The sequence below is a fragment of the Lontra canadensis genome, unplaced genomic scaffold (assembly GCF_010015895.1).
Source record: "Lontra canadensis isolate GAN:19392208 unplaced genomic scaffold, GSC_riverotter_1.0 scaffold300, whole genome shotgun sequence".
Lineage (NCBI taxonomy): Eukaryota > Metazoa > Chordata > Mammalia > Carnivora > Mustelidae > Lontra > Lontra canadensis.
The window spans coordinates 12,453-33,394 of NW_022631294.1; the positions used below are offsets into that span (position 1 = coordinate 12,453).

Genomic DNA, 20,942 nt, shown 5'->3' on the forward strand with positions numbered 1-20,942 from the left:
GCTCCATCCCATTTCCTTTCCTTCCATAGGTGCTGATTCAAGGGCATTCTTTAATAGCCTGTATACTAAACTCCATTTCAGTGCTGCTTGGAGAACCAAATCTGTGACTTACACAAACCAAAAATTCAATGTAGTACTAGGTTGTTAGGTCAAACAGGTGTATATTGACATAGCTGCTTGTTTTTACCCAAAACTATGGGAATAGGATGCTTTCCAAGCTTCCTGCTATAAATAGTATACACTCAGAATTTGTAATTGGGAGAATAATGAGGAGCAACTTCCAGATGCTATTAACCTAATGCAATCCGATGGCTTTTCTATAGGTCTTTATTAAAAATTAAAAATTATGGTGACCAAAAAATTGGAAACAAATATTATGATTAATGGCTAATATAGTGTTGTATCATGAAGGGAAGCTGTACCTTTACAGCATGTTTCCCTATGACTGGGCTCCCATTTTCTTATAAAGGAAAGGAAACAGATTTTTTTTTTTTTTAAGATTTTATTTATTTATTTGACAGAGATCACAAGCAAGCAGAGAGGCAGGCAGAGAAAGAGAGAGGAAGGGAAGCAGGCTCCCTGCTGAGCAGAGAGCCCGATGTGGGACTCGATCCCAGGACCCCGAGATCATGACCTGAGCCGAAGGCAGCAGCTTAACCCACTGAGCCACCCAGGCGCCCCAGGAAACAGATTTTTAAAAATCAAATTATCTTTCAAAGTGATTATTGCAAACTAAGCCTAGAAAAATAGCTTGGGTGGGAGGGGAGTAGGACACATAAGACAGACAAATACAAGAAGCCCAGAAAAGGGTCCTAAATTATCAGGAAAATCTAGTCCCTTACAAAACTTTATAGTACATAAAATTGATTTCCATGATCTTGGAGTATACACACATGATCTCTGAATATACAACTCAGGTATTCTCTCCCTAGCCAGTTAAAAATAGACTATCATTTCAGATGGCTATCAATTAGTGAAATTAGAGAAAACTATTTCTCTCATAAATATTACATTTCAGAAGGAATTAAATGATTGCTTGATGAGTATCATCACTCACTATCTACAATTTACCTGTTGTAGAATAATGGGTGTTTTGAAAGACACCCTTATTTTGGAATAGCTCTAGATTTACAGGAAAACTGCAAAGATAGTATAGAGCCCCATGTCCCCTTCCTGTTTCCACGAATGCTGGTCCATAGGTCAAAGCCAAAGAACCATAACTCTAGACTAAATTTTACCAGTTTAATCCAGGCAAAGAGTGCGCTTAGTTGCCAGGTCTTCAGTCTATTTCTGTCCTTGGTTTTGACCTTGAAACTTTGATAGAATACTGTTCACATACTGTGTGTCTGATGGTAAAGACAGCAGAACCTTTCTTACCACAGCCTGTCAAGGATACACAGCATCACTGGGGATATGAAACCTGACCACCAGGTTAAGGTAGTGTCTGCCAGGTTTCTCTGCTACAAAGTTACTATTTTCCCTTTTCCATCCTCTAGAGGACAGCCACTAGGCCTAGTTCACTTTCAAAAAGGAAAGGAGAATTAAGCCCCACCTCCTGGAAGGGGGAGTGTATCTGCATATATTATTTGGAATTCTTCTGTAAGGAACACTGTCTTTTCTCTACATAGGTGACTTTTAAAAATACTGATCTAAAAAAGAATTTTCTGTAATCTATATGAATTATTTTGTAAGGGAGAAAAAACCCCAGAACACAGGATTAAAAAGAAAAAAACAAGAGCTAAGTATGTACAATCATTATGAAGACAAGCAAGACATGGAATATTTGGGATCTTTTTTATTTTTATACACATGACAAGATTTTACACCAAGAATAGTCAGTTAAATAGTACAAATTTACATTCATGAGGAATGTTAAAAAAAATTCAACTAAAAAAACCCACTTCTGTCTGTGACCCACAATCCCAACATTTTACAGTGCAGGAGAGAAGGGGCTGGGGGGGGGGGCATCCAAAACAAGTCTCTCCCAAAAGAAAGGACTTAAATTTCACATTCCCTCTCCACACAGGATCCAAATGGTGAGAGTATAATTTATAATTCATCTTTTTCAGCTGTAGATTTCTGTGAAAAGAGAAAAATCAGAAGACATGAAAAACGAGCAGAAAAAATGTTAGTTCACAGAAGGTTCATGTGTAGAAAAAAACAACTCTTATGGGCCCTGCATAGTTCCATTATTTCAGAGGTAAGCTAGAACCTCACCTATAAATCTGAAAAATAATTTAGAACTCAACAATAGATCTATGGCCTCTGGACACAAATAATCAAGAATTTAAAATGGGGGGGGGGGGCGCCTGGGTGGCTCAGTGGGTTAAACCTCTGCCTTCGGCTCAGGTCATGATCCCAGGGTCCTGGGATCGAGCCTCATGTCGGGCTCTCTGCTCAGTGGGGAGCCTGCTTCCCTTCCTTTCTCTCTGGCTGCCTCTCTGCCTACTTGTGATCTCTGTCTGTCAAATAAATAAATAAAATCTTTAACAAAAAAAAAAAAGAATTTAAAATGGACCTACTGCTGCGATACAGCAAGGCAGAAGCAGGCGGCAAAGACTATAGAAGCCTTATGGGCTTAAAAAAATCTCTTTAACAAGATCTCAAGAATGGACGGCTAAAACAAACAAAAAGGAATGGGACGATGAAAGCATATACTTCATTTAGAGGAAAAAAAAAAAAAAAAAGGACTGGCTCTAGCTTTTGAATTTGATATTAGACGCCTGTTTTTTGGCGGATTTCCTGAAGTCTGACTTCTGGAAGCTACACAGGCCCAACACCAGAACTAAAAATAAGTTTGCCTAATTTTCCAAGAACTAAAATGCGAGCCCCATTCTTGACTTGCTATACCTTTACTGTTTCTTCTTCTTCGTCTGTTCCTGCATCCATTTCTTCTTCCTCGTCTTGCTCTGTGTCTTCTGCGGTGTCCTCTGTTGTTTCTTCAGGTTCTTCTTCGGGTTCTTCTTCCACCTGAGGGCAACATGTATGAGCTCATTCATGGATCCAGTATTTTGGGTCTATTTTCACTTTATTCATTTAAATGTGTAATATTATAATTAACTTCACTCCTGTTCTATCCACAACTGTAGAGTGAATATGCTAATTAGTTAACAGTCATGCTAACAAAGGGAGACAGATTAAAAAAAAAAAAGTCTATGAAAGGGGAATTTCTTATTAATTCTAGCAGTGTGTGACACTGGAGGATTTGAACAGTCCATAAATTATTTCAAACCTTTGCATCAGGGTCAATGTTTAAACTCAGGCGAAGCATTCTTTCTATTCGATCTCCATAGGCTTTAGTGTCTGGTAATAGATATCCCGACCGCAGTGTTGCCGTTTCAAACAAAACCACAGCAAGATCTGAAACAGTTTTGTCATCTTCATCTTCCTAAGATGGAAGAAGGGACATCTGGTTAATATTAAAAGGTACAAAGTCCAATTAAAAGATAAAGGAGTGTGGCTGCAATATTACTCACCTTAACCCGTCGAAGCATGTCTTTGATCAGGGGGTGTCTGGGATTAATTTCGAATGTTTTCTTCTGGCTGGCATAGTAACTGGTAGGGGATAAAAATGACCATTAAGAAACATCAAATTTCACATGAGGAATTTAAGAGGCAGGGCGGGGGACTGTGGGGGGTTGGGAAGGAAAAAAATGAAACAAGATGGGATCAAGAGGGAGACAAACCATAAGAGACTCTTAATCTCACAAAACAAACAGGGTTGCTGGGGGCTGAGGGGGTAGGGATAGGGTGGCTGGGCTATGGACATTGGGGAGGGTATGCACCATGGTGAGTGCTGTGAAATGTGTAAGCCTGATGATTCACAGACCTGCACCCCTGAAGCAAATAATAATTATAGGTTAATAAAAAAAGAAACATCAAATTTCAGAATCCATACATTTTCCATGGTCTATACATTTTTACAATTACAGAGAACTCCTGGGAAAAAATCAACACTATTTATATCACTACACCATGCTTTGGCTTTTAAATAGGGATGGGCAAGGTGTGATAGAAGAGTGCTATAAAGAGAATTATTTACTAATGCATCTCAAGTGCCTAACAGCTTTGCTAAATGGATGAATGGATTTAGTGTCCTCTTCATCGACTCTTAATTTATTCTCACTGAACTGCAGCTCGGTGTCCCCCAGAGTTCGGAAACAACCAGGCAGCTTCTGCCTGTTGGGTCTGTTACTACCTTTTCCATGATGCCTTCACCAATATGGTTCCAGGACAAACTTTCTTCTATTGGAGCTCAGCTCTCAATGCATTCTAGTCTACCTTCCATCATGTTTGTCAGTTGTGACTGTCCTCCCTCCTACAGCTGAGGACAGGGAGGAACTACATCTATCCCTATCTTGGTATACCGGCTACAGATGCAGAGTTTAGAAGATTATGACTTGATCCATTATTCTACTGCCAGAAAGACAGCAGTGACGTCTACTTAGACCACCAAGGTAAAGACATAGTAGGTAAGTGCTGGATGGAAGGTAACTTCCCATTAATAAATGACTGAATTAGATAGACATTTATATAATAGCTACTATACTGCTGCAATGGGATGTAAGTAGAAACCTGTTTCCCACCTGAATTTTACTTTTTTTTTTTTTTTAATTTTATTTATTTGACAGAGATCACAAGTAGGCAGAGAGGCAGGCAGAGGGCAGTGGGGCGGGGTGGGGGGGCAGAGTAGGTTCCCTGCTGAGCAGAGTGCCCAATGTGGGGCTCGATCTTAGGACCCTGAGAGGATCTGAGCCGAAGGCAGAGGCTTAACCTACTGAGCCATGCAGGCGCCCCCTGAATTTTATAATCTATAAAATCTTGAGGGGGGCAAGACATGTAAGCAAGATGCCATTTTAGCATTTTAAAGTGGAAACCTTATACTTGTGGAGTCTCACTAAATATGGAGTGCACCTTATATAAAAAAATACAGATAGTTTTGGAATTTTGACAATGAAGACTACACATGTGAGAAGAATCCTAAGCTAGGCCTTGGGGAAATGTAGGATGATCAGAGAGCAAATAAAAAAAACATTCCAGGTGGGAGAAGGGAAAATGAAAGCAGGGAAGAAGTAATTTTCAAGACTATTGCTGTGACTTTAAAATATAAATTTGGCATATATATTCCTTGAAAATAAGGGATACTGAAGACCCAGTGTAACTCCAGTACTTAGCCCTTTAGTTCATAAACTTGTTCTCAGGGGCCTTTACCCTTTATTTTGTGGGGCATACTATTTGGGGGAATGGGAGATGGCAGTTTAAAAAAAGGACTGAATTCATTAATCAAAGGTCATTGTCATTAACCTCCTCTGTAACTATTAGTATCTAAAAATGTCAAAGAAGCCCAGATACCAGGCCAAATATATAATCGAGTGCAAAAATAAAAACAATGTATGTTGCAGATTAAGAAAATTTCCTTTTGTGTATAAAAATACCATAAAATAAATCATGAGCCCAACACCTCTCCTTTATCAGTCTAAGGTCAGAGGAATCCGTTTGTAAACTTGTGTCATCTAATACAGAGCAGTAGTGGTGGACGCTTAATGCCATCAGCTCTTTGTACAGAAGCTGACATCATCTGCTAAAGGCAGGCAGGACAAGAACAAACACCTTGCCAGGGACCTTCCCAAGGAGGCTTACTTGGTAGAGATGTCTTTGCCCGTCTGGTATGCTTGAGCTTTCATGATTCTCTCCATGTTGCCCGACCACCCGTACTGGCTGGCGACGAGAGCACATGGAGACTCTGTCAGACGCTGAGATACCACAGCCTTTTCAATCTTAGGATAAGAAACCAAAAGTGAGATACATGTAAGTACAAACAGTTAAGGTCATTCAGTAACTAAGGATTCAGCACGTAAGATCATAAACAGATGCAAGTCATAAAAATACCTCTTATCCAGATTTTTAGAATGTTCTTATCTTTAATAATCCGAATTTTTCAGTCAAAAAAAACTTTGAAGCACATAAAACAAATTTAAACAGCAAAAATTTAAGTTATTTAAAGAAAAAACAGTATTAACTACAAAAACTTTCAGTAACAAAGAAAAAACTGAATAATACCCATGGACAGAAAAACCACTGTTTTCCTTTTAATTCTTTGTAGCTTATAACACTTTTTAAATCTAATTAATTAATTAACTTATTTTTAAGAAGATTTTATTTATTTGACAGTGAGAGAGCAGAGGAGAGAAGCAGACTCTCCACTGAGCAGGGAGCCCAATGTGGGGCTTGATCCCAGGCTCCTGGGATCATGACCTGAGCTGAAGGCAGACACTTAACTGACTGAACCACCCAAGCGCCCCCATTTTTTTTTTCTTTTTTTTTCTTTTAAAGTAGGAGTACCTGGGTGTCTCATAAGAGTCTGACTTTGATTTTGGCTCAGGTCACGATCTCAGGGTTGTAAGACTGAGATCCCTCTGCTCTTCTACCTACTTTTTTTTTTTTTTTTTAAATAAAGATTTTATTTATTTATTTGACAGACAGACAGATTTCACATGTAGGCAGAGCACCAGGCAGAGAGAGAAAGGGAAGCAAGCCCCCGCTGAGTAGAGAGCCTGATGTGGGGCTCAATCCCAGGACCCTGAGATCATGACCTGAGCTGAAGGCAGAGGCTTACTTAACCCACTGAGCCACCCAGGTGCCCCCCTCTACCTGCTTGTATACTCTCTTAAAATAAACAAACAAAAAACCAAACAAAACAAAAAATAAAAAACAGGCTCCACACCCAATAAGGGGATCAAACTCAAGACCCTGAGATCAAAGAGTTATATACTATACCAACTGAGTCAGTCAGGCCCCTGTAGTTTATATATTTTAAGCTGGGAGTACCTGGGTGGCTCAGTTGTTAAGCATCTGTCTGCCTTCAGCTCAGGTCATGATTCCCGGGTCCTGGGACCGAGCCCTACGCTGGGCTCCCTGATTGGTGGGGAGCCTGCTTCTCCCTCTCCCACTCCCCCTGCTTACGTTCCCTCTCTTGCTGTGTCTCCCTCTGTCAATTAAATGAATAAATAAAATCTTGAAAAAAAATTTTTTTAAAGCTCAGCCTCACCAAAATTTAACAGTATTCAACACTGTTCTGTATTAACTTTTGTTGTTGTTGTTCTGTACAACTTTTAATGGTTACAAGGTAACCAGACGTAAAGTTTAATTTGTTGACAAAACAATTTTTAAAAAAGAAAATGGAGACGCTAAAATTTCACAAGTTCTAATTTCCTGAAAAATACCTTGTCCTTGAGGGCTTTATCTTTCATCCAGTTGAGCAGAGGCTCAAATTCTTTCTCAACTGCTTCACGACTCTCCTTCGTTTTCTCACTTTCATCAAATTTCACGCCTTCTTTGGCAACATTCTGGAACCTTTTGCCATCAAACTCAGGAAGAGCCTGAATGCAGTATTCATCCACAGGTTCTGTGAGATAAATCACTTCATAGCCCTTTTTCAGAAGTCGCTCCACAAATGGAGAAGATTCAGCCTATAAAATGAAGAGAAGTGATAAAGTTTCCAAGATTTAGCCTTGGCATACTTGTTCACCTTAGTATCTACATTTATATATACGAACAATCCCATTTGACAAGTGGAGAAATAAGAAGTGCAGAGAATATAATGACTTTTCTGTCAGTGACTGGCCTCATGATGACTCTAGTTCACCATGACGTTTTTTGTTTTCTTTCTCAAGAGTTGGCTATGTATCAGGATGCCTGACAGGAGTTCATCTCACCTCTTTTCTGCTGGACCCAGCCATGAAGTAGATTTTGTCTTGTTTCTCCTTCATTCTTTCCACATACTGGTCTAGACTGGTGATGTCACTTGGATGATGAGAAGACTGGAATCTAAGAAGTTTAGCAAGACGTGTTCGATTTGAGTGGTCTTCAATCACACCAAGCTTGATGTTGGTTCCAAATTCTTTCCAAAAAGTATCATTGTACTTCTCATCAGCAATCTTCTTGATCATGTCCAGAGTTTTACGAACAAGCTTCTTTCTAATCACCTAAATGAAATTAAAGAATAACTTATTAAAGAACGTCATCTCAAACTTTTGAGACCCTACCATATTTAAGACAGCAGAAGAATATTGAATATTGGTGAAAGATATAAAGACCAGGCACTGTCACTGCCACTTATCAAGCGGCAGGGAATGGTGAGCAAGCCTGTGTCACACTGAGCAGAAACGAAGTTGTCAGTGGAAACAGTCACAAGATCACTCTGACATTTATGTTCTATCTTTAGACCAGATAGTGGGCTTATATAGGTGTTTACTACGTAATTCTTTCAGCTTTTCTATCGGTTCGAAACTCTCATTAAATAGTAGGGAGAAAACAATCAGATTCTTAGGATTTAATAATTCCAGAGTAAAATTAAGTTCTTCAGCTAGAGAGCCAAGGACTAGTCTCCGTATCTGGCGACACCACTAACAGAACCTGTCCTCTGAAGCCCAAAGAGAAAAGCAGCCAGTCTCTTCCCAGAGACACTCACCTTAAGCAGTTTATGCTGCTGAAGAGTTTCCCGGGAAACATTCAAGGGGAGGTCATCTGAGTCCACCTTTAGATGGCAAAAGAAAAGTTCAGTGAGCAATAGAAACTGGGAAAAAACCAAACCAACAAACCCCAAAAATACTTCCATCCCTCATTTTTAAGGACCCCCTCCTCGTTATCTTTGGATACTTACAACACCCTTGACAAAATTAAGGTACTTGGGCATCATATCGTGGAAGTCATCTGTGATGAATACTCGGCGCACATATAGCTAAGCAGGGGGAAAAAAAAAGTCACTTTCTGGAAATTAAACTTTCAAATTCTAAACTCAGTTTTTACATTTAAAAACTCACCTTAATGTAATCACTCTTCTTAGATCCATATTCGTCAAACAGACCACGTGGAGCAGATGTAGGTACAAATAAAATGGATTTGAAGGTAACTTCCCCTTCAGCAGTAAAGTGGATATAAGCCATGGGGTCATCACTTTCCTATGGAAAGATGGCATTTAGTCAGGCATTTAGTCGTTCCAAAGGCACCAGAAAAAGGCAGTGCAAAGGCTAAGTGATTCATCATGTGGTACAACCTCAGCTAAGCCTTTATTTAGCAAAAAAAAGTTCTCTCACCAACAAAAATTGGGGGGGGGATGGAGGAAAGAAGAACAGTTAAGACTGCTATTCTAACTGGCTAGACATGGTGGTTTTGCTGATGATCACTGATCATCATCAATAAACCGCATCAGGGGATCTCCTAAACTCAGGGAAGAATGGATGAGTCTAGGTTCCACATTTGTCAAAGAACAGGGTAGAAAAATCATCTTGTCTCATCGACAGTATACAATGCTGCATGAGTGTACTGTTCAACCACGAAAAGTTCTCAGAACAGTTTTCTTCCGTTGGGATATGGACTATAGCAGTGGCTACAATGTGGTATGTAAATAAATAAAAAAACCAAATTCCCTAGATTTGCATTATCCATTACCGTACCCATTTGTGGGTACTAGGCACTTGAAATGTGGCTAATCCAAATTGGGATACATATGGGTTAAGTGTAAATACAAACAACCAAACTTTGAAGATATGGTACAAAAAACAAAAACAAAAACCCAAAAAACACCAAATGGGTCATTAATTGAATAATGATTACATGTTAAAATATTTTGGGTATGTTGGATTAAATAAAATATAAAATTTATATAAAATATAAAACATTAAAATTAATCACACCCATTTCAACTTTTAAAGATTGTATTTATTTGAGAGAGAGTGCCTGTGCATGCAAGCGAGCATGAGTGGGGGCTAAAGAGAGGAGGGAAGCAGACTCCCCGCTGAGCAGAAGCCCAACATGGGGCTAGGTCTAGAGATCATGACCTGAGCTGAAGGCAGACACTTAACTGACTGAGGCACCCAGGCGCCCTGTTTCAACTTTTAAAAAATGTGCCTATGTAGCTCGCGTTACATTTCTAATACAGCTATCCCAGAAGAAAGTATGTTACATTTGTATACACTTAAGACTCTTCATGGGGATAAAAGTGGAGGTAGAACCAAAAGGACAGTTTTAAGAAATAAAACTTAAGGGATGGTTGGATGTTAACATAAGGAAAACAAAGAAGGTGAAGGAACAAATCAAAAGAAAAAGATTAAAGAACAAACACAACCACAGCAAGTCAAGTTTTATCTAGCCATGCTAAATGTTTTGTACAAAATGCTGTATGAGGAAATATTAACTTGAAACAATCTTAATCAATGCTAGTTTTGTATTCTACAGTTAAAGGAAATAGGTAAGGAAACAAAGATCTAGTAATTATTCCTAAGCATACAACCTCACAATAAATGTTTGAGGTTTTACGTAGGCTTTTTTTAAAAAAATAAATATTTTATTTATTTATTTGACAGAGATCACAAGCAGGCAGAGAGGCAGGCAGATAGAGAGAGAGGTGGAAGCAGGCTCCCTGCAGAGAGCCCGATGTGGGGCCTGATCCCAGGACTCTGGGATCATGACCTAAGCCAGAAGCAGAGGCTTTAACCCACTGAGCCACCCAGAAGCCCCTTACGTAGGCTTTTTAAAGGTTACGTTAAAAGCCAGATGAAATCAACAAACATAAAGCAGAATCAGACCTATAGGTACAGGGAACTGACGGTTGCCAGAGAGGAGGGTAGGGGATGGACAAAACAGGTGAAAGGGAGCAGAAGATACAAGCTTCCAGTTATGGAATCAGTAAGTCAGGGGAATAAGCAGTACAGCACAGGGAATAGTCAATGATACTGTTAACAGTGTTGTATGGTGACAGACGGTAGCACATTTGTGGGGGAGCACAGCAGAGTACACAGATACTGAATCACTGTTGTACACCTGAAACTAATGTAACATTGTATGTCGGCTATCAAAAAAATTAAAAAAATAAAAGGTATTCATCCTTGAGTGGAAGAAAGCCACTAATGTTAAAAGCCATTCAATATAAGATCCGTTTTATGGAAATCATCCACCTACCTATGTAAGTAGTTAAATCTTTTCTGTAACACAGACCCCTTGGCCATCTGGTAAAGCCTATGCCTCCTCAGAGTAAATTCTTAAAATGCATACGTAATATAAAACACACAAGATTAAAAAGGAAACCAATTGTGTTGAAACAGTTATAAAACAATCAAAAACCACTTTTGATTTAGTAATGTTCATCACATTATTCTAAAATAATACTTACCTTTGAAAATGATTTGTAGAAAGCTTTGTATTCATCATCTTCTACTTCTTTTGATGGTCTCTGCCATATTGGTTTGATGTCGTTCATAAGTTCCCAATCCCAGACGGTTTTTTCTACCTGAAGTTAAGAGTACATGGTCAGCCAGCCACAGTAATACCGGCAGGAACCATAGCCTTAGAACAGTTCAGATGAATGTGCGAAGCACCGAAAGGCATTGCTAAACTACTGTGGCTCCTGCCAATGGGATAAAAAATCTAAAAATAATTCTCTCAACATTTAAGACTGATCTATAATGCAAAGAAGGCAACCCGTTATTATAACTGACAGAAAGCCAATTAAAGGTTTTTTCCATTATTAAAGTAGCTACAATGTTACTTCTTGAAAATACCTGTTTTGAGATTAGAAGGATATATACACATTAATTATTCCTACTTCAGGACTTACAGCAATCTAACATCTTACAATAAATATTCCTCAAACCTACCATTACTTCCACCTGCTCTGCCACCTGAAGAGGTCAGAGAGCTAATATTATGGTTAATATCTATATGACAAAAGATGCAGAAAGATTTTTAAGATTTTAAAACTTGGAAATTGATAAGCTTGTCCTGGGCAATATATAGAACTCAGAAAACGGCCTAAAAATGATCTGTGTTTGCTACTTAAAACTTCCCACAGGCAGAAAACATACACACTAGCAAATAAACTTAGTTCTTGTTTTTAAGTTGGGCCTATAGACTTAACATCTGGAGAAAAAAAGACCTTAAAGAATTAAAACTTAACTCCGATCAGTCTGTGCATACTTGGGGTTCTGTGTTTTCTCAAACATGTCCTGAACAACACTTTAGTGTGGAGATGAACCAGACTTACTTTTTTGGTTTTTGGTTTTTTTTCCTCTTCTTCTTCTTCCACTGCAGCTTCATCATCAGAATCTTCTTTTTCTTCTTTTGCTGCTTCTTCTTCCTCCATGGGCTCCTCAACAGTTTCAGTCTGTTGAAGGAGAATTACAGTTAAATTCTTTTATTTCATAATGCTGTCTAGCGAGTATGAAATGCAATTACAGCTCAAAAAAATAGGTCTTCAATATGCAAATCCTGAGTATCCTGCACTGAAAGAAACACACTGAGCCTTTGTTTTTTTTTAAGTGTTATTTAAATATATGCCCACATAATACACATAAATTTTATCAGTGTAGATTTACCTTGCTGCTCCACACATAAATTGGGAAGTTTATAAACTGTGAGTATTTCTTGACGAGATTTTTAATTGTGTCCAATTCAAGGTAATCAGATGCTTCTTCTTTCAAAACTAGTCTGAAAGGAAAACAGGACATTTATAGAAAGACATCCTTGGTTTAAAAGATTTGATTATAAATTCATTCAAAATACCTTCCAGACAAAGCTAATGGCCAGGAGATCGGTGTAATCCAGGATGGCCCATTTTTCATGTTAAAAACTCTTATCACCAATGATGGTTTCTGAGCTAAACATACCTAACAGGAGTACAGTAGCGGGAAGAATCTTCCTTGCGTCCCTCAAGTGGGAAATATCCTTAGTTCCAAGAAAACAGTGCAAATGTTCCAATCTTCTGAATATGTTGGGTTTTTTGTTTAGGTTTTGTGTGTGTGTTTAGTTTTTTCATTTGAAGAACCGAAATGTTAAATTAGCTCAAGGTGAGAAGGCACTGGGGCGCCTGGGTGGCTCAGTGGGTTAAAGCCTCTGCCTTTGGATTCTGGGATCGAGCCCTGCATGGGGCTCTCTGCTCAGCAGGGAGCCTGTTTCCTCCTCTCTCTGCCTGCTTGTGATCTCTCGTAAATTAAAAAAAAAAAAAAAAGGTAAGAAGGCACTGAAACATTCTGGAGAAAAATGCAATGACATGCACTTTGATAGTTACTTTAGAAATCTAATGATTATCATAGATGGCGAACCCAGGCGCACCTGGCTGGCTCAGTTGGAAGACTGTGAGATTCCTGATCTCGGGGTTGTGAGTTTGAGTCCCATGTTGGGTATGCAGATTACTTAAAAATAAAACTTTAAAAAAAATTTTATCTCCTATAGAGAGTGAACACTTAAAAACATGTTCTTTAAAAAAGCTAGGAAATTAATCTTATTATTTATATCTCCACTGTCCAAAACAGTACTCAGATTTCATTTTAAATAAAATTTAAAGCTAGTTCTTTAATTGCACTGCCATATTCTAGGTATTCAGTAGACAAATGTGGCTAGTAGCTGCCATACCAGATGGTGCAGAGGTAGAATACTTCTAGAGCTCTACTGGACAGCACTGGCTTAGATAATTCTAATACTGAACATCGCAGCATTGTTTCTTCTTCCTTACTGTCCCTTCTGCAAATCCCTCTTCCACTCACCACTAACAACACATCTTTAACATACCCTCAAACACAGTGTGGAGCACACGTTTTGGTGTTTGTGCTCCCAATAAATAAATATGCCCAATGTTGTATCATGCGTCCCTTCTGGCTTCAAAAAGCTTACAGTTTAGTGCCATTAACAAGAGGTAGATAGTTCATGATGACGCAGCCTAATGAAGGGGCCGAGCCTCTGGTTTCAGAACATGTTTCTTAGTGGTGTGGGGCTGGAGGAAAGTTCAGTTGTGGATGCAAGTTCAAGATGATGGTTACATCTTAGAGATATTCAAAAGGCCACTGGATATATGAATAAAGAACCCAGTAGGGAGATTTAGACCTAGATCTCCAATCTAAGATTGGCAAACTATGGCTGGCACCCGTAAGAAATTTTACTGGGACACCTCATCATGTATTGTCTATGGTCACTTTTGAGCAAGAACATCAGAGTTGTGACATATGACAGATCTGTCCAAATGCTTAAAATATTTATTAGCTGGCCCTCGGGAAAAAGTCAGCTGACTCCTGATCCAGACTAAGAATAGAGATTTGAGAACCCTGAGCAAGCACTGGAAGCCAAATCCATCATGGTAAGAAGACTGCACAAGGAACACAAAAATAATGAGGAAGGGCTGACAGTTACCTTTGAAAGAGAGATACTGTCAACATTTAAGCAACAGGCAAAGTAAACAAAAAGATATTCAGGGTCATGGAAACGAGGTACTAAGAGGATGGTATTAAATAGATAGCAAATTATGTAGGAAACAGAAAAGGAAAACTCAGGAAAAAAAAACCCTATTGCTGGGAGCAAAGTCAATTTAAATTTCACTAAAATTGACTAAAAATCGACTGGATTTAGCAACATGATTACTGGTGACTTATTTCAATGGAAAGGTGGTAGATAACGTCAATGCCGGACTATAGAAGGGGGCGTGGCATCACCTCTCTTCTTTCCCCACTGACACTTGAACATGTTTACATTTTGATGGGAAAGAAGGAGTGTGTGGGAAAGAGTAACTTCAAAAGATGGGGTTGGAATTAATTTATGCTTAGCCTCTGAGGAGGTAGGAGGCAGGCAGCAGATCAGCAGTAGTGACCAGCCTTAGGGAAAAATGTAGAATACCTTCCTCACAGTAGGAAGGACAGAAGCAAATGTACTAGTTTACTGGATGCTAATTTCATGATCTCCTTGAATCCTCACAAACTTGCTCATAAGAGTACAGCAGGGGCTAATTTAGGGGTGGGAACAGAAGTAGGTAGGCACTCAATTGTTTGATGGCTTCTATTTTATTAGTCAAATAGAAGATGAAATCATGTTTAAGGTGGGACCTTGACCTCATCAGTTTCTTGCCTTTTCTTTCCTTCTTCCTTTGGCCATTCTAGACTGTCAGTTCCTTAAATGGGCCTCATGTCTTTGGAACTTCCAACCTACTGTGCTTGCTGCCTAAAATACTGGAACCTAACTTACCACGATTTCAGAAAGTCCTTCTGATAAGGGAAGTGTTCTCTAGCTTCCTTTCTGGCACTTGCCACTCTGAAATCATCTCACGTTTTTCTTCTTTACTATATCTAGCCACATGGAAGCAGTGACTGCACTGGTCTTACACCCCACTGGAGTCCTAAACCCTAGCAGGTGAAAGGCACTCAAATGATTATCCGCTGATAAATGCTGGGGTAGGAGGACTTGAAGGAAAATGGCAACTCTGCTCAGGGTCTGCAAGGTTTCACTCACTCATCAGCGATCCATGCTACCTGCACGAAGCTGTCCTGATTACCCATATTCACTCCTAGAAACATTCGCTGGTCAAGTGTTAGGCTCTGGGAATGGAACAGTCAAGCAATGTTTGCTTCCATGGAGCTTCCATCTAGGTACTCTCACCTGTCTCTCACCTGAGACATCAACCCTCTTGGGATGTCATTTTCTAGCTCATTGTAGTGAAGAGATGAAATTTACCTATGTTCCCTTAACACCTAACAGAGAGGGCATGGGGGTGTAACTATTAGTGATGCTTCCAAATGACAGCAGGAGAGAGGACTGTGAATAACGGAGGCAGAGAAAGGTAAATTGGGAAGAGTTAGTAAAAGTACTAAAATGACTCATTTAATTAGTCTTTGTTAAAATACCATTTATGAAAATGAATACAGGAACTATTCACCTTCTAGGGTGAAGAACACTGGTCAAAATGATAGATATATACTTTCTTATACTCTATTTAAAAATTCTTATGTTGAGAAAATTTAAAACTGGATTAAGAAAAAAAGTTGAGGCTGTAGGCACATTTTTACCTGGCAACAAGCAAGCCAAATGGCCTCTGAAATGGGATTTCTCTGATGTGGCCTAAAGCTGGTAGCTTCATATAGCTCTGTATTTACTTGTCCTTCCCTAGGTATTAAGGAAATTTAAGTATCTTGTTATATTTGTGGGGGTGGGGCAAAAAGCCGCTGTTTACTTCGCAGTGCTATGAACACCAAGAGACCCTGATCATGAGATCTGCCTCATCTATACAAGTAACGGTTACTGGCTTAAACCAAATTCTAGTTTGAATTCAACAATCTGCAACCATCCTCAAAGGAGACATCTTCTTCTGAAGAACTCTCATTAACTTTCTTCAACCTCTTTATTTGTACCCTTTCTCTCCAACCGGTCCCCACCCAGTGCCAATTACTGCCATAGTTCAGTACTTTCAACAGTCGCTCCCAGAGTATCCTCTCATCCAGTCCTGCCACCCTCCACATCCATCTTCAGAAAACCTTAAAAAAGCTAATCAAAATGTCTATCATTGTCACCAACTGAGAGGAATTTCTTTAATCCTGGGAACATGCTGTGCGTCCTTGCCTTTACAGCCATAATCGTCCGCAGATCTGATACTTCTTTCCCAAGTCTTGCTTCTCGGGAACTCTTGAATCAACCCACTTCTGTGACGCCTTCAATTTGCCTTCTCCCCTACAGGAGCTAACCCTTCGACTTTTGCTATGTATAGCAGCCATTATAAAACTCTTTGCCCTTAGGCGGTCCTTAAAATACTTCCTCAGGTGATGGGAACAGGTCAATTTTATAGAAAAGGAATGAAAGCCCAGAATGAAAGCTCTGGTATGCTCAGAGTCAAGATCCTCACTAGGACGGTTACTTCTTATTAGGAATCAGTAATACTCACGTAATTGTTGTTCCCCGTCCTAGAGTGTTTCCTCTTGGGTCAGCAATTACAGAAAATTCATTGGAGTCAGACTCCCAGATGTGCTGGGTATCGTTGTTGTGTTTTGACGTGACAATAACCTTATCGGCTACAAGGAAGGCAGAATAGAAACCGACACCAAACTGGCCTATCAATTCAGAAGTTGACTGGCCATCTTCTTGTGCCTCAGTCATTTTGTTTAAAAACTCGCTTGTTCCAGACTTGGCTATGGTACCAAGGTTTTTAACTAGCTCTTCCCGGGTCATTCCTACACCAGTGTCTGTGACATGTAGCAGATTCTTCTCCTTGTCACACTGAAAGCAAGACAAGAACAGGACAGTTTTATTTAATACTCACAGTATGACAAGTAAATACTGGGCTTTATATTCAGAAACTACCGGCTTTGGGCAACCTCAATTCCAACACAGAAAACTAAACTGGGTAACTTTTCTCCATATAGTATTTTATGGCCTTTTCAGAAAATGTGCACCTTATATGCAATCATCTTTCTTTATAGAGAATAACCTTAAATTCAGTGTATTTGAGAAAGTATCAATATAAAGAAGACAGAGACTGGTCTAAATTTCAAAGGGCAGAGATAGAACTAAACAAAACAAGTTATTTTTGAAAAAAAAATTAAGAAAAATAGAATTTTATATTGTGACTATTTCTTTCACAGAAAATAAAAAGGTTCAAAACTTGAATGACTAACGTTAGATTCTATGGTGATCAATGTTCTTCACTAAATACTCCCAGCTCTGTCTTCCAGAAACATAGAAGGAATATGCTTCCTTCATTTTTGGTTATTAAGGCCATGTGACCAGTTCTGGCCAATGATCTGCAAGTGGGAGTCAAGAATGTAGCTTTCAGATTAGAACCTTTATGGGATGGGAGACCCTTCAAGCTCTCTGTACCATGGCAACAAGCTATACTCCAGATGGTGGCTACTCAATCAGCCTGTGTCTAGGAGTGAAGATGATACAAAACAAAGGCCACAGTGGCCTGTGGTTGATGAGTTAATCCAGGGGTTAGAAAACTTTTTCTGAAAAAGGGCCAGAGAGTAAATATTTTAGGCACGTGGGCCATATGGTCTCTGTTACAACTATTCAAACCCACTGTGTAGCACAAAGGCAGTCATAGCTAACACCTAAGTGTGAAACCCCAATTTAAGCCCCTGGGCTTGGGGGGTTATCTGTTACTGCAGCCTAACCTGACCTACCTTGACTGATTCAGATTCCCTATACCTATGGACTCTTTTTTTGCTTTAGAAGAAAAAGTTTTAAGTTCAAAGCTTACCTTAATTTTGACAGTTAGTTCCTCATTTCCAGCAAGAGCATTTTCATCAGTCAGTGATATTAACCTTATCTTATCTAAAGCGTCAGAAGCATTTGAAATCAGTTCTCTCAAGAAAATCTAAATGGAAGCCAGATTTAACACACACTTTGATTACCCTCAAGATATATAAAACAGCAAATTTAATGTCAAACTCATGTACAGAAGGGTTCTACTGTCTTGGTAAAAGGAGGTACAGCTCTTTACACATAAGACTGTAACAACTGTAGGGAATACCCAAACTGGTAAGATTAGTAACACTCTAGTCTCACACTAGTGATCTTTATGTATGTAACAAACAGGACTTGGTTTGTGTGGTTGCCCTCAACCCTGTTTAGCAGACTATGAACATATTTGGAGGAGAAAGGACAAAAGGAAAATGTCCAACCACCACCCCCCACAAGTATCTAGCAGTAATTTTTATATATACTGGGTATTTAAACTGTGCTAATAACTACTAACTTGGGAGTTACTACCTAAGTATATTTATTATAAAGGTAAACAAGTATGCTACTGCACAGAGAGAAAATAGTATTATCCCAACTACACTGTTGCTTACCTCTTTATTTTTATACAATGAGTTGATGATAAGTTTCATCATTCTATTAACTTCAGCTTGGAAGGCAAATTTTTCTGACTTCTCTCTAAGTTCTCTTATTTGGGATGCATTTAATCCATCCAACTGAATAGCTTCTTCCTCTCTAAGGAAAAAATGTTGATAAACAACTATTGCATTGCTTACTTAGTTCCCCCTCAAAACATGGGATTCTGTGATGAAAGCACAGTGGTCTCAGAGGATTGTCTTAAGGGTTAAAAGGGTAAAATGGAAGCCTATTATAAAATACTACCAATCCACTATTTCTGTTATTTTCCCACAGTAAAATTTTATCCCCTTAGCACTGAGTTATAATACTCAGTTCTTAAAACAGTCAGAAAAATGAACATGACTTTCCTCTACTAAAAATAAAAAGGAAGGTCATACTTCTATGTTCCCTCGCATGTGGGGCTGCCTCTTTGCCTGGGAAGCTTTGGCCTCTAAGGCTCTACAAAAACTGTCAATGAAGTCCCAGGGGTCAACTTTGAAAACACTACTCAACTGAGAGAAATCTTTTTTAAAATTATGAAGTTTAGGGGCACTTGGATGGTTGAGTCAGTAGAACACGCAACTCTTAATCTAGGGGTCAGGAGTTCACATCCCACAGAGGGGGCAGAGGTTAAAACAAAAACTACTACATTTACACACTTACTGCATATAAAACCAATGGGTCTTCGGAAAGTCACAGAGCTTATATTCTGCAATCTTCAAAAGAAATTCATCCCATTCTGACCAGTCATTCTAGGGGCAAGTTAGGAGGTACTTAGGGATGACCATGCCTCATCGCCCTAACATTTTCTTTGACCGTTTCTTAAGTATTCAAATTTGGGGTGTTACATGCCATCTAGACATCTGAAGAAAAGATAACAAGCGATTATATTCCAGTGTTCGTAAGGGCTAATCTGTTTCAAAAGAACACAAACCTCTGTACTACTTCATCATCTGTCCTTGAACCTTCTCTACTTTTACCCAGATCCTCTTCCACTGTACCATCCACATCGACTTCATCGTCAGCTCGGACCGACCCTGAAAGATTTCACACCAGAAAACTCTTAAACCATGGTTGCTTCGTGTACTTCTCAGAAGAAAAAAATCAAACAGGGCAAGAGTAGGGGGTTGCAAAATTCAGGGGTAAATATGGGAGGTGGGGTCGGAGGAATGGATCCACTAGTTTAAAGACCCACTGTAAAGCCCAACTTGGTAGATTTCCTATTTAAGTTCAGATCCTGAGTCCTCCAGTAGATTCTGAAATACGGAGGCTGCCATGTCTGGTGAGCGGCCCTCGGCCCTGGGATGCTTTATAAATAAAGTTTGGCAGACTTGATACCAGGTCCCTTCTACATTCACACGTGTTGCGTGCAGGCCGAGGCAAGGCCTCCCGACTGACATGCCAAAACTTAGACCTGCAATACCGCAGGTCAAACTACAAATAGAATTTGTGCAACCACTGCGAGAGGAACCGAAATCGGGCCCAACTGAGCGAGGGAAGAGAGGAGAGAAGCTCGAGCAAAAGTGAAGCAAACACGCTGACACCGCCTTTCTTCTGACTCAGAGCCCCACAGTCCCCAGTCCAGCACCTAAGAAAGGAAACCCACGTTCTGACTCGCAGACTGGGCGCGGGGGTCCCCAAGCTCAGAGGGCCAAACGCTCCTGCGTCGGACAAAAACCCCCCGGAAGGGGCACCCGCAAGGCTCCCAGGGGACCAAGAGCCCGAGAGGCGCCCCACCCCAACTTGCTCGAGACCTCTAAGCACGAATACTAGGAGATGAGCACGAGAGTTCAATGTTCTCGGTCCTCGCTTTTCCCTTCCACAGAGGAGAGTGCGCGAACTCCCCTGAGCCTCTTTCGAGGAAAGGCGATGAATTCGCCTCGGCCCAACTGAGGCCCCGTAATCCCCCTCCTAGGCTCAACGCCCCCAGAACCTTCGAGAAGAAGCCGCGCTTGAGGAATGGGGGGGCGTCCGGGGGTGCCCGCTTCTCTGGGATCACTCACCGAAGGTCAGCAGGACGCAGGAGAGGCCCAGCACCCACAGGGCCCTCATGGCGCGCGGCCGGTGAGAGTCTCAAGTCCCTTTAGATCGCAGGAGCCGCCTCCACCCCCCACCACAGGGCTCAGATCCTCACACCACTAGCCGCGCGGTCCGCCCACTACCCCCAAACAGGTCGGGCCGCTTTTCACCCCAGCCTCTCGCGGGCGGGGGACGGGAAACACGAACCCACCAATGATGCCGCACCACGCACCCCCTCTACCCAATGGGGACTCGTGGGGGGGACAGCAGTGTACCAATCAGAGCTGTCCAGGTGCGGT

General features: G+C 40.3%; 1 protein-coding gene across 1 annotated transcript; it reads right to left on the minus strand.

Moving 5' to 3' along the window:
* Positions 1–1,775: 1,775 nt before the first annotated feature.
* On the minus strand, positions 1,776–20,809 carry LOC116862689 (endoplasmin). Its single transcript, XM_032850055.1, has 18 exons — positions 20,628–20,809; positions 19,559–19,661; positions 18,600–18,741; positions 18,005–18,121; positions 16,691–17,022; positions 12,372–12,483; positions 12,041–12,160; positions 11,171–11,287; positions 8,823–8,960; positions 8,663–8,740; positions 8,471–8,536; positions 7,716–7,985; positions 7,224–7,469; positions 5,641–5,777; positions 3,477–3,555; positions 3,233–3,388; positions 2,851–2,970; positions 1,776–2,079 (listed from the first exon to the last, which is right to left on the minus strand). Exons 1-18 carry the CDS (start codon positions 20,674–20,676, stop codon positions 2,050–2,052), a joined length of 2,412 nt encoding a protein of 803 aa, XP_032705946.1. The 5' UTR covers positions 20,677–20,809; the 3' UTR covers positions 1,776–2,049.
* Positions 20,810–20,942: the final 133 nt, after the last annotated feature.